This window comes from Canis lupus, chromosome 6, assembly GCF_003254725.2.
Source record: "Canis lupus dingo isolate Sandy chromosome 6, ASM325472v2, whole genome shotgun sequence".
Lineage (NCBI taxonomy): Eukaryota > Metazoa > Chordata > Mammalia > Carnivora > Canidae > Canis > Canis lupus.
This window is the reverse complement of record NC_064248.1, coordinates 50,026,159-50,040,251: the sequence shown is the minus strand read 5'-3', so window position 1 is coordinate 50,040,251 and position 14,093 is coordinate 50,026,159. Positions and strand designations below refer to the sequence as shown.

At 38.4% G+C, this 14,093-nt stretch overlaps 1 protein-coding gene across 1 annotated transcript in view; it reads left to right on the top strand.

Annotated features, from left to right (window-relative positions):
* Positions 1 to 13,574, top strand: part of PALMD (palmdelphin) — a 49,893-nt gene extending 36,319 nt beyond the window's left edge. The window contains exons 4-8 of the mRNA XM_025417532.3: positions 4,793 to 4,907; positions 5,044 to 5,077; positions 5,184 to 5,297; positions 7,998 to 9,092; positions 13,213 to 13,574. Of these exons, the coding sequence (XP_025273317.1) occupies positions 4,793 to 4,907; positions 5,044 to 5,077; positions 5,184 to 5,297; positions 7,998 to 9,092; positions 13,213 to 13,256 (1,402 nt within the window). The 3' untranslated portion in view covers positions 13,257 to 13,574. The remainder of the gene's footprint in view (positions 1 to 4,792; positions 4,908 to 5,043; positions 5,078 to 5,183; positions 5,298 to 7,997; positions 9,093 to 13,212) is intronic.
* The last annotated feature ends 519 nt before the right edge of the window (positions 13,575 to 14,093 follow it).

Here is a 14,093-nt window from a genome sequence, read left to right as displayed (position 1 = left end):
TGTGTGTGTGTGTGTGTGTCTCTATGAATAAATAAATAAAAATCTTTTTTTAAATAAATAAATAAATAAATAAATAAATAAATAAGTCTGGGTTGAGTATCCTCTTCACTATGAATGGTCACTGAGCCAGAAAAAAAAATCAATAAATGCATAGATAGATATAAATACAGAGAAATTTGGAAAGGAAGTTAACCCAAATGGTAATTTTAAATAAAAATAGAGGTGATCAAATTCTATTGAACAAATAATAGTTTGGATTCCATATCGTAGCTGAATGGAAAAGAGAAATAATGAGGAAAAAGAAAAAATATCAGGGAGATGGATATTTTAAAAATCCCTTAGGAAGCATGTATCAAGCACCCACCATACCAAGCATTGTCTCAAGCTTTCTCAACTTCAGCACCATTGATATTTTGGACCAGATAAGTTTTTGGTTTTTTTTGTTTTTTTGTTTTTTTTTTTTTTTTGGACGACCAGATAAGTTTTGTGGGAACTGTTCTGAGCATCATAAGATGTTTAGCAGAGTCCCTGGCATCCACTGACTAGATGCCAGCAGCAAGTCTTCAAGTTGTGACAACTAAAATGTCTCCAGCATTGCCAAATGTCCTCAGTGCGGGGGGAAATCACTGTCGGTTGAGACCCTCCCTCCTGGGCTATATATACAAAAATGGTGTCTGCATGCCAGTTGCAATTTTTGTTTTATGTTCCTTAAGAACAAGCAATCCTTAAAACCTTGGTGCATTATCTGGTGTGGAGCTCGTTAGACCTCTTCTTCCATTGCCAGACTACCATCATGCCTTCCCCTCTGAGTTTTGACCCTGTGAGGGGAGGCAGCAGGAGCCAGTTCCATACTCTGTTACTCTTGTTCCCGTCCCTTCCACTGGCATTCTGATGTCAGAGAGCTTTTCTAGAATGACAAATCTCTAACATTTATCTTTTGATGTTATTTATATTGTCCACAAATAATATACAGATATATCAAATCAACATGTAACAATAGGGTATAGAGTTTTGCATTGAAGTGAGAATCAGGAAATGCCATCTATCAGTAAGCATCTCTGGTAGAGGTTTGTGATTCTAAGCCAAGAGGCTTCCTTATTATCCTATATAAATGACAACTGGCTGTAACTAGATGATAAAGAACAGAAAAAGGATGTTTGTTTGTTTCTGCGGTTTTCATAAACATGCCTGATGTGTCATTTGACTGCAACCTTATATTAAAGGGTCTTTCACCCAGTGACTTGAAAACCTTCAAAAACATTCATTAGCAGATACTTTGATGAGGTTAGCAGGCTTTCAACCTGATGCTCTTCCCATACTAGTCTAAAGACATCCATGAGAATCACGTGGCATTACATTATCTCTCAGGCCTCTCCACAGAGGGAAGCAACTGCAAATACCAGTACATTTGGCCAAAACGAATAAGAATCTGTCTCTGTACCCCAGCTATAGAAAGGGGCAAAAACAGGAGGAAACTAGCATTTGCTGAATGCTTGCTATTTCTTTTATTCTTTGTTAAACCCTGTGAAGTAGTTAACACTGCCCAGATCTATAAATGTTTAATTGCTCCAGAATTCAGTCCTTGGAAGCCCTGACTTTCTAGGAAATCTTATTCACTCCTATGGCTATAAGTACCAACTCCCAAATTTATATTGAAACCCAGACTTCTCTGAGCTCTTGACTTTTATATCTAGTTGTTTTAACCTCATCACCATAGACTGTCTCGAAGTTACCACATCCCCCACCAATCCCCTTTCTTCTCACTCCCAGATTTCTGTCTGACCAATTGGATTCACATCTTCCCAGTTATTCACAAACACTAGAATCACCCTTGATATCTCTCTTTCTCTCCCAGCCCACATGTTATGTATCAACAAATCCTGACAACTCTTCCTTCAAAATATTTCCAGAATATCTAATCACTTCTCATCCTTCTACCAGCAACTGCCTGGAATAAGCCACTTTCATGGAAGTATGACAACTGACCTCCATGTTTCCCCCTTGCACTCCCCACCCCCAGTCTATTCTCCACACACCAGCCAGTGTAATTGGTTGAATTTCAGGTCATAACACATTTGTCCTCTGCTCAGGCCTCCCTCATGGTTCCCCAAAGGCCTCACTGTGCATGAGGTCCCATATGATCTAGTCACCTGTCGCCTCTCTGACTTCGTTTCTCACCACTGTTCTCCTTCCCTGTGCACTTACTTTGGGTTTGGTCATTACTCTTCCTTCTCTTGGAAGCACACTTCCCCTGAAGCCCTCATTCATCCTTCTCTCGCTTCTTTCATGTCTTTGCTCAAATGACACTTTATCCGTTAGCCTCTCCCTGACCACACTGTGTAAATAATGCCCCCCCTCCCGAGGACAAAGTTTAGCCCTGGCCTCTTTTTGTATAGCTGCAAGTAGGAATCTTTTTTTTTAATCACTCGAGAGATAGAAAAAGAAAAACAAAGCAAAAAAGATGAATATGCAACAGAAATTGTATGTGGCCTGCAGAACCTAAGATATTTACTATCTGGCCCTTCATAGAAAAGGTTGCCAGCCCCACTGTGTCCTCCCACTAGAATGTAAACTCCTTGAAGGCAGGAAATTTGTTTTGTTTACTATCATATCCCCAGCAGATAGGATTGTGCCTGGTACAAAATAGAGACTCAACAAATATTTTTATATGAACGAACGAACGAATGAGTGAATGAATGAATGAATGAATGAATGAAGATAAGCTTAGTAAGGTCTGCTGACTTGTCCAGGGTCACACAGGAAGTTGGAAGATGAACCAGTATTTAAGCCCAGATCCATCTGGTTCCACAGGTGAATCATGCAGTCCAAGAGCCACTTGCAGCAATGATTGGAACGCCCTTGTTTTCTCAAAGGCACCTCATTAGACTTTACTATTGGATAAAGAACTCTGTGAGACAGGGTGTGGAAGGAGAAAGAGACACAGAATATTGCAGAAAACCTTTAATAATTATACCATATTAATGCTTAGATCTGATATCAACCGTATTCACTGTGCTTTCATACACATCACCTCTTCTTGGCTTCACCAAATTTCTGTATAAAGTAAGGCAAGTACTCTGTTGTCATGGTTCATGTTACAAAACCAAGTTTCAGGGAAGTTAAAGGAATCAGTTCTCACAAATAGTGAATAGCAGAAACAGAATAATTCAGATCTATCACTTTCCACTCTACCAACCAACATATATCCCCATAGCTCTACTGATGGGCAAATGTGCTACCATGGATGGAGATAGATTTTACTAGGATAACAGATAGACCTCGGTAACTTCTAAAAAACCAAAATACTACACTTACTTGGAGTTCTATGATACCTGAGAAAACTTCCTTAGCTGCAAATAGCCAATCACCGATGGCCAGAGGCAGCAAGAAAGTCAGAACTTTGAAACTGTAGCAATGAGTAAGAGAATGGTCAAGCAGACCATACCCTGGGCTATTATTGGTGTGACAATAGCACAAGATTTTTGAGCTGCCATATCCAGAGTCAGCTTTAAGAAGGAAGCCAAGAAAATGGACAATTACCATAGCAGATGCAAATACCCATGGCTGTCACCTCCTAGACTAGCTGCTCTATTTAATCAGCCATCCCTTGAGGCAGCTGACTTTAGAGTTTAGGATATTTGGCTCAGATTCCACGTATTTCATATTTAGTGGCAGCCAAGGCTCAGCCTTACTAACTGCATGAGTGCCAGTGGCTGTGTTTTTATACAGGACAGAGCTCATGACACCACACCCCAGTGTTAACTTGAACCTGACATGCAGCTGTACTCTGGTCAAGATTCCAGCTCAGAATTTTTGCAATAATCCAATTTTGAATGTCTGTCTTTTTGTCTTATAAATTCCCTTATACTTCATCAGGCCATGTGTGCCTTTTTTTCCCCCAGAAAATGAAGTCTGGGGATCCCTGGGTGGCACAGCGGTTTGGCGCCTGCCTTTGGCCCAGGGCGCGATCCTGGAGACCCAGGATCAAATCCCACGTCGGGCTCCCGGTGCATAGAGCTTGCTTCTCCCTCTGCCTATGTCTCTGCCTCTCTCTCTCTCACACTGTGTGCCTATCATAAATCAATAAAATTTAAAAAAAAAAGAAAATGAAGTCTGTGCAACAGCAGCAGCTGAGGCCACTATCCTATATTTTGTCCATTTCTCATCTCTACCCTACTCAATATAATATGGCACAATTCTTCGGAAACTGTGAAATTAAAATGAAGCATCATTTTCAGTCTTAGTATACACAGGATTTTGAAGAGAGAGTTTTGATTATTAAATTAAGCCTAAATATTATAATCTTACAAAGTGTTGATTGGCTAGAAAAAATAATTATAATGCTTTCTCCAAATAATTTATATGAAGACATGGGTAAGAAAAATTGATGAGCTATAAAATAACTATGGATGGACCATTCAGGAAAGGATGAACCATTCCTTCTGGTTCAACTTTAAACTTAAGTCTCTTTATAAAAGAAATTTCTCTAATTATTTGGAAATAACATCAGTAATTACAATGAAGCAAATGAGGCAAGTTTCAAACACTTTAAGAATTCCTTCTGTCGAAATTTTTGTTTTAAACTTGAATTGAAGATTGTTAAATCAAAGCCAGGTGTTAGGTACCTTCCATGTACTAAGTATGATCGCTAGTGTGATGCTGTGCTCTTAAAAGGTATCTGGATATTCACATGCAATATTCCAAGGAAAGTGTTTATATGGAGAAGATAGACTTGGGAACTTTGCATTTGTACTTCCTGAAGCGATGAAAAACATTATCTTTCTGTTGTCAGAATTGAGAAAGAGATCCAAGATCTTGAAAAGGCTGAGCTACAAATCTCAAACAATGAAGAGGCAATTTTAAAGAAACTAAAATCAGTTGAGAGGACAACAGAAGACATAATAAGGGTGAGCATTAACATTTAAAATTATAAACCCCTCCCAGAATGAGTCCACAATTAGTATATCATTCTTTAAACTATATCCACATCTAGAATTCATGTTTTAAACTGTATTAGTCATGGAGAACTCTTTTTTCTTATAGTCTGTGAAGGTGGAAAAGGAAGAAACTTCAGAAGGTATGTTTTCGAGCAGTCTATGATATTTTTTAATAAATCCATGGAAATTTTTCCCATTACTGTAAATATATCCTAAATGTATTTTGAATTAATAATAATTTTACAGAGTCAATCGAAGACATCTATGCTAACATCCCTGACCTTCCGAAATCCTATGTGCCTTCCAGATTAAGGAAGGAAAGAAATGAAGGAACAGAAGATGATGAACAAAACAGAAAAGGTATGTGGAAAATCTGTACCCAAAGGTAGGTTCTCATTCAGATTTTACAATGTTAGATATTAGCAACTTGCTGTGACATCTGATGCTTCAGGTGAAGCAGTGGTCCATTTTACAAAGTTCCATGAGGTATTTGCATTACTTGCATAGGTATGGATAATGGGGTTATAGTACTCATGCAAACTAGGTAGGCACAAATAAGAGAAAGGCTTGAAAGAGCCAAACTCTTAAAAGCAAAGCTCCACTGCTTAAAAATCTCTATCCCCAAGTATTCCATCTAGTAGAAACTCTCTTGGGTCACTAAGATCCTTTATGAAAATGAAAGTATCCCCTTGAGAAGGTTAGACATGATTTAACCCCCATGTGGGAATGATTTTCATAAAACTTATACTTCAAAGCCTCTGGACAAAATGAAGGCTTACCTGGGAGCAGAAAGGGAAACTTTGAAGTTTAGAGTAGAAAAGAAAGCCACACTCTATATGTATCAAGCAGTCATCCATTTAAATATTCAACAAATATTTAGTGATCACATACCACATGGCAAGCTCAATTCTTGCAGTAATCATAGAGTGGTGAATAAAACAGCAATAATCTCTGCCCTCTTGGGGCTGACATTCTCAAGGAGAAAACAGCCCCTAAATTAATTACGTAAAATACATCATATTAGGGTGTGAAAATAAAGACTAAAGCAGAGGAAGGGGACAGGGAGAGAGGGGTGCTGTTTTAGTTGGGTAGCCAGGGAAGGCCAAGAACCACCAGGGGACCAAGGAGGAGGTATGAAATCCAAGATGGTCCAAAAAGGGAGGCAGGAGGTCACAAGAGAAGTAAGCGCTGCCATGTTGTCATTTGGCCCAGATTCCTGTTGGCTCTTTTTTTTTTCAGGGAATTAATCCATTTTATTTTTTTAATAATAAATTTATTTTTTATTGGCGTTCAATTTGCCAACATACAGAACAACACCCAGTGCTCATCCTGTCAAGTGCCCCCCTCAGTGCCTGCCACCCAGTCACCCTTACCCCCCGCCCTCCTCCCCTTCCACCACCCCTAGTTCGTTTCCCAGAGTTAGGAGTCTTCCATGTTCTGTCTCCCTTTCTGATATTTCCTACCCATTTCTTCTCTCTTCACCTCTATTCCCTTTCACTATTATTTATATTCCCCAAATGAATGAGACCATATAATGTTTGTCCTTCTCCAATTGACTTACTTCACTCAGCATAATACCCTCCAGTTCCATCCACGTCGAAGCAAATGATGGGTATTTGTCATTTCTAATGGCTGAGGAATATTCCACTGTATACATAGACCACATCTTTATCTGTTCATCTTTCGATGAACACCGAGGCTCCTTCCACAGTTTGGCTATTGTGGACATTGCTGCTATAAACATCGGGGTGCAGGTGTCCCGGCGTTTCATTGCATCTGTATCTTTGGGGTAAATCCCCAGCAGTGCAATTGCTGGATCACAGGGCAGGTCTAGTTTTAACTCTTGAGGAACCTCCACACAGTTGGTGGGAATGTGAAATGGTGCAGCCACCGTATTGGCTCTTAAAACTCCAGTCATAAGGAATTTGCCTGAGCCGTGAGGCAGAGCTCAACTACCCAGCGCTCTCTAGATTGGTTGTTTTCGGTTGAGCTGATATTGCTCTATTTTTTTCCTCCTACCTGAATATTGGAGTAAAAGAGACAGCAACAGGAGGCAGGAGGAGAAGCATGTGATTCTAGCCTTCCTCCCCACTCTGCATTGAAACAAGCTCCCTGCTGGGAGAACTTTAGAACGCTCCTCCGTAATTTCGGCAGGCTACTGGTCCACACAGCAAGGATGTAACTAAAAATATACCGTGCTAGGCCTTTTACCTGTTGTAATGCCCAGGGCCATGTATTCCTCCCAACAAAGAGGTCTGTTGCCTCCCATTGAATAATGTAAGAATATAATCCGTCTTGTCAGATTTATTAGTTACAAATAGAATATTTTTTGGTTTCCCAATGAAGATCTTTGCTATTTGGAATCATCAGCTTCTCTTCTCCAACCAGGTTTTCAATCCCATTTTGCAGTATTTCCGTGCATCCTTACATAGAAACCTATGTCATTACAGGGTTGACCATTATACAACTAATGAATAAAATCAAAACTTTTAAGAACCAACAACAAAATCTCACATAAGAGAATATCAAAGAGGGACACCTCGATGGCTCAGTGATTGAGCATCTGCCTTTAGCTCAGGGCGTGATCCCAGGGTCGGGGATGGAGTCCCACATCAGGCTCCTTGTAGGGAGCCTGCTTCTCCCTCTGCCTGTGTCTCTGTGTCTCTCTCTCTGTGTCTCTCATGATTAATAAATACATCTTTAAAAAAAAAGAATATCAAGAGCATAATTAGCATAAAAATACACTGTGAAAGCAGGCTACTTCATAAGAGAAAACTTTAATTAAATCAGAGATCAGGAAAAAAAATAAAAAATAAATAAAATAAATAAAAATAAAAATAAAAAATCAGAGATCAGGGGCACCTGGGTGGCTCAGTGGTTGAGCATCTGCCTTTGGCTCAGGTCGTGATCCCAGGTTCCTGGGATCAAGTTCCGCATCAGGCTTCTCACAGGGAGAAGCTCTTCCCTCTGCCTATGTCTCTGACTCTTTCTGTGTGTCTCTCATAAATAAAGAAATAAAATCTTTTAAATAAATAAAAGATCAAATTTCTCTCTCAACAGCTTTGTATGCCATGGAAATTAAAGTTGAAAAAGACTTGAAAACTGGAGAAAGTACAGTCCTGTCTTCAATACCTCTCCCATCAGATGACTTTAAAGGTACAGGAATAAAAGTTTACGATGACGGGCAAAAGTCAGTATATGCAGTAAGCTCTAATCATGGGGCAGCATACAATGGCACCGATGGCCTGGCACCAGTTGAGGTGGAGGAACTTTTGAGACAAGCCTCCGAGAGAAACTCTAAATCCCCAACAGAGTATCATGAGCCTGTCTATGCCAATCCATTTGGCAGGCCTACAACTCCACAGAGGGAAAAGGTAACTCCTGGTCCAAACTTTCAAGAAAGGATAAAGATGAAAGCTAATGGACTAGGTAATGATATGAATGAATCCATGCTCAAAATGGACAATGGGCTTTCAGAGGAGAGGGACAACAGCCTCAATCATATCAGCCCCGTTCGGCCAGTACCTCAACCCCGATCAGTGACTCAACAAGCAGAGGAGATGCCGCACACCCAACAAAAGAGGCTGATGACTCCTTGGGAAGAATCAAATGTGATGCAGGACAAATATTTGGCCTCTCCAAAGGCAAGACTGAGTCCCAGTGAACCACTAGCTGGGAAGTCAAACCACCAGGATTCTTCTGCTTGCCAGGAGGATGAGGAAGATATTAGATATAATATCGTTCATTCCCTGCCTTCTGATATGGCTGATTCAGAACCTGTGACGATGATTTTCATGGGGTATCAGCAGGCAGAAGACAACGAAGAAGAAAAGAAGCTTCTGACAGGGTATGACGGGATCATCCATGCCGAGCTGGTTGTGATTGATGATGAGGAGGAAGAGGCTGAAGGAGAAGCTGAGAAACCATCCTACCATGCCGTGGCTCCCTGCAGTAAGGTTTACCAGCCTGCCACACCAACACCACTTCCTAGAAAAAGATCAGAAATGAAGCCCTATGAAAACACAAGCCACAGATCTCCCCACAAAAATTCCATATCCCGGAAAGAGCAAGAAGAAAGCTTAGGCAGCCCTGCTCAACAATGTCCACTTGACGTTCAGATAGCCGGAGACGGGACCGAAGACCCATCCTTAACAGGTAATGAGAATAACAAGGCTTGCCACTGCTGTTTAATTGTGTGACAATCTTCCTTTTGCATTGTTAACAAATCCTTTTGCTTTCAGCTTTTTTTTTTGATCACCCACAAACTAATACACGCTAAGGGCTTTTTTATTGTTATTATTCATCTGACCTGAATTATTGTTGCCATAACTAAAGTAAGTCACTTTGAAAGATAAAATGAAAAAACTATTGTTGCCTGATTTGGATACTGCATTGATTGACCTTAGAAACGAAATTTGTCTTCTGTCACAGTGTGGTACTGTTTGTGAATGTGTTTGGATCACTAATATGTTGGGTCATCTACATCATGTCTTTTCCCACCAGAATCTGAGGCCAGCTACTTGTTTGTGCCTTTTATTTAAACTTCTTACCTAAGTTAACAAGTTGCCTTAATTTTGCAAGAAAAAAAGAAGAAACAAATTTTATTTTCAGTGTGATATTTTATTACTTTGCTATATCTTGTTTCTCTATACTTTTATAGTTTAACTTTATTTCCTTAATTTTCTACATTTTAAAACAGAATGTCAATTTATCTTACATTATCTATAATATTTAACTTTCCATAATCTTCCTGAACTTAGTGATTTTTTTCTATTTTATATATATTCACATTTCTCATTCTCTATAAAGTTTTATAGCTATCTAGCTTTTTTAGTATTAAATGGAAAAAGTAACACTTTTTTCTAGAAAAGTAACCACTCATCAATTTAAATTCCTTGTTATCACTTGAATATTATATCCTATTTCTCATTTACAAAAAAATAAATAAATAAGAGCCTGATAAAATCAAGTATAATAGCTGTACTTAACCTTAGCTAAAGACCTATGTCAAATTACCCAGACATATAGGCTCTGAATGTGTGAATGGGATAGTAATTTTAATGTTTTTAATAGAAGGATTCTTGTTAAAAAGCAATAAATATTACATCCCAGCTAATTCAGCAAGTAGAACCTGATAATTCTATAGAAGTGTGGCAGTACTTGCACAATTCAGGAAGGGTTCTTCTGCAACCCATATGCCCAATACTGGATTGCCAATAATACAATAAAATTAGCCTCTTCCATTCTTTTAAGTAAATTACACTTACACCAAAATTTTAATTATCTGGAGAATTTCTAACCTCTTGGTAAGTGTACAGTTATCTTCCTAAATCAGAATTGAATGATGTGTCCCCACAATGAAAACCTACTAAAATGAAAACCTCCTTTCCGTTTTGAGAATGAATTTAGTTTGCTAATCAAATTGTGCATCTTAAATTCATTTTTCAAACAACAACACAGTAGACCTAGAAAAGATAAACACACTGACTATGGTCAAGAGCAGGAACATTACCAAGCATAAAACCTTCTATCTTTTACCTTGAATGTTAGCCACCTCCTCCCAAATGCCCTTACTCCTTCTCCCCTACCCATGTCAACACATTTACCCCATAGAAAAAGACAGGAAGTGACTAACATTTCCAGACAACACTAATCATGCCACTGAACTAACATAATGAAAACAGGAAGACCTTTTCCAGACAAAGTAACAATACAAAGTTCCGTACTATCAATCAAAGCATATTATAAACAGAATGCCCCAAATTCCTTACCTTCCATCATGATATTGTTTTACATTCCTGTTTTCCAATTCAGTGCATGGATCACAGAAATGATATTTTTTCTAATGGGCTTTTAAAATAAGCATACCATATTGACATATGTCCTCACCCTCACAAGGCACCCATAGAAATATATAGCCACCTATGCAGGTCGATTTCACAAGCACCACATAGGTTGAGTGTCTCCCTCAACACCCCATAAATGCTTCTTGACACCTGAAACTCCATCATTTCAGTAAGTTCCTTTATTCATGGTCCCCTAGTAAATATAAATATATTGGTAGGCATAATAATTAAGAATTATTAGTCTTGGTGTAAATATTGTTATGAGAGCCTTATCTAAGAGCAATTTTGAACTTGGAAAAGAGCACAAAGAAGGAAGAAAAATGGGAGAAAGTGGAGCTTGGAGATCCAAATGTCTTAGTTAAAACTCTTGAACAGGTTAAGACATGACAAGAAAATTCAGCAAAGTTATGTCCATCTGCTAATGTAAATATAACAGGATCATGTTCTAAAGTACAGCTCAAGGCCAGATACATCCACCAACGAGTGGCCCCAATAACTTTTTACTGGGATTCCACTACTATTCCCACCAACTAGGCAGCTGGCTTTCTTTGGTAGTCCTCACCAACCTACTCTTGTACTTCTAGCTCTATTCACCCCTCTTAGATATGTCAGCAGCATTTCAGGGTGATGGAGGTAGGGAACTTCAGCTCCGAGGGATTCACACGCTTCTGGTGTCAAAATTGCCAACGTGTAGCAATCATTAGGAGCCAAGGAATACTGAGAATAAGGAGGCAAGCTCTCTTCCACCAAGTTCAACCAGCCAAAACTATGTGTCTGAATTGCTGTGGGAAGAAGAAGTAAAGAACAAAAAAGAGCAGAAAGGAGAAATACAAGCAAGAGTTGATGGCCCAGATTCTTTTTAACCTGGTACCCCTTCCTGTTGCCAATATACTCTAGCTCCACACATCTCCTTGCCATAGGTCTAAAGAAAAAAAATAGATTCTAGCAATCTAGAATTCTTTTTTTTTTTCCCTTAAGAAATGGGACAATGAGCTACTGCATTACCTCACTGCTGAGGATGTGCACATCTAGGATGTCTTCAAGAACTCCATTAAAAAAAAAAAAAAAAAAACTCCATTAAATGTCCACAGCACAAAGGCTGTGTCTGATCTCCTAAATCTCAAGTTGAGGAATAGCTGTAAGGAGGAAGACTTTGTCCCTGCCTTAAAAGAGACCTTTTAAAAGTCCCTTAAAATGGACTTTTCCCCTGCCCTCTTTTTTGTTAGGGCCAAGGTAGATATCCATAAAATCCAAGAGTAGAAAATATAAAGCTTTGCCTTCTGCCTTAAGTTCACCTCCTGCTGTAGAAATACAGCCCTCTCCTCAGGCTTCACCATCCAACATCAGTAGACAGTAGACACCATCCTGGCAGCAGACACCATCTTCCTGGCTACAGAGCAAAGGAAATTCTCTCAGTTGGTCCTAAATTCGAGAAAATATTCATGACTCTGACATTAGAAATGACCATTTCCCATAAGGTTCCACAGGAAAGAATGCTCCTTGACTTCTTTTAAATGAAAACATTTCAAATAAGTAGAATAAGAATAAAAATTATCATAGTCTTGTTACAGTATTGGATCCCTCCATCCCCTCTCGTATTTGTGAAAAAAGAGCACCTTAGAGATGGGGGTCATTTCATTTGTTAATACACAACTAATTATATGGCTGGAAAATGAGAGAATATGTAGTGCCTTGAAAGCATCTTTCAACTTTTGAAACATGACCAAGGCAGCCATACTTTGAAGTCCTAAGTATTAAAGGCATGATACCAGAACACTGGAGGAGTGCTATGAATTCTAAATCTATAAAAATGTTTTCTACATCACATTTATCATTAGCAGTGGAATATGCTCAAAAGATATATTGTCTTTTGAAAGTATACTTATATCCTGACAAAGACATAATTTTATAATTACTCCAACTCTTAATAACTGGTCAACATTTTTTCCACTCACAAAGAAATATGTTTTTGTCCTTCTATATCCAAGGATGGAGCTCCTTGGGTAAGCAAGTTGGATGACTTAAATGATAACTCAGCCATGAATTAAAGTTTATGTCAATGCTTTTCTTATTTTTAGTAGTGCATAACTCAGAAATATGCACAAAACAGTCATTGATGTGTAGGAATTTATCTAAAGCTAATAATGAAAATCGCACATTAATCTATATTTACTCAACTTATGCTGTGTTTGTCCTACTAATTTTTCTAATCTTTATAGAAATTAGGTTCCTTCTAGTTCTGAACCTGCTTCAGCCCTAGTTAACCATAGCTTATTATTTCTACTATCTTTTTGTGCTACTAAAACAATGCTCACATTGTTGGATAAAATCATCTGAGGTATGTTTCAAACTTTCCTGCATTCTATGAAATGGTCATTTAGAGTGAAAACTAAAGCTTTTTTTTAATAACTATTTTTTTTAATTTTCAGCTTTAAGGATGAGAATGGCAAAACTGGGAAAAAAAGTTATCTGAGAGGTGTATCATCTACCTAAACATCCTTTGGAGAAGAAACTAAGAAACATTTGCCACCTTCTCTTCTGGGTATTTTGTTTCTTTTTTCCTGAGACTCCAGAAATTATAATTATAGCCATATTAAGCCATGTGAATAAGCAGTACTCATTATTTGTGGGGAAAAAATCCCAAAAAAGCTAGGGAGAACAAATGCTTAACTTTTCCAGTTACTTGACACAATTCAGTGGTGGGGGAGAAACCAGCGTATTTTTATTGTATTGATACCAAAGCATTTCTAATAAGAGTGTGTTAAATTTAAAAATAAAGTTATTTAAAATAGCCTGACTATATTCTATTAACCAACATGGTAATTTTGCTAATACAAAGACTGAAAGATCATAGGAAGCCATTGCAACCTCATCACAGAAATATTCATCTTCAACCCCAACAAGTAAACATGACATCCCAAATCCACAAGGCATTAAGACAACCACATCCTCCTGCTAAGGACCAATGGATTTGGTAGAGACTTCAGACTCTTTGCACCCATCCCAAAGGTGCATGTCATAATTATCCTCATATTTTGGGACTAGATTTGTAGTATCTTGATAGTGTTCATGACTTTGTACATGATAACTGACACATTTATTATTCTTGAAGTATTTTTTCTTTCATTCAGTTCAGTGTGAACTCCATGGTGTGATGACTGATTATGACCTAAGGCTATTAGATGGAGGACTTCCTGTATTCTCGAGGAATACAAATCTAGACAATCCTTGTAAATATGTTAGAAGCCTAATATTAAGACTTAACAAGAATGTGTACAGCCCGTCACCTCTAAGCTTTCTGCCAAGGTGT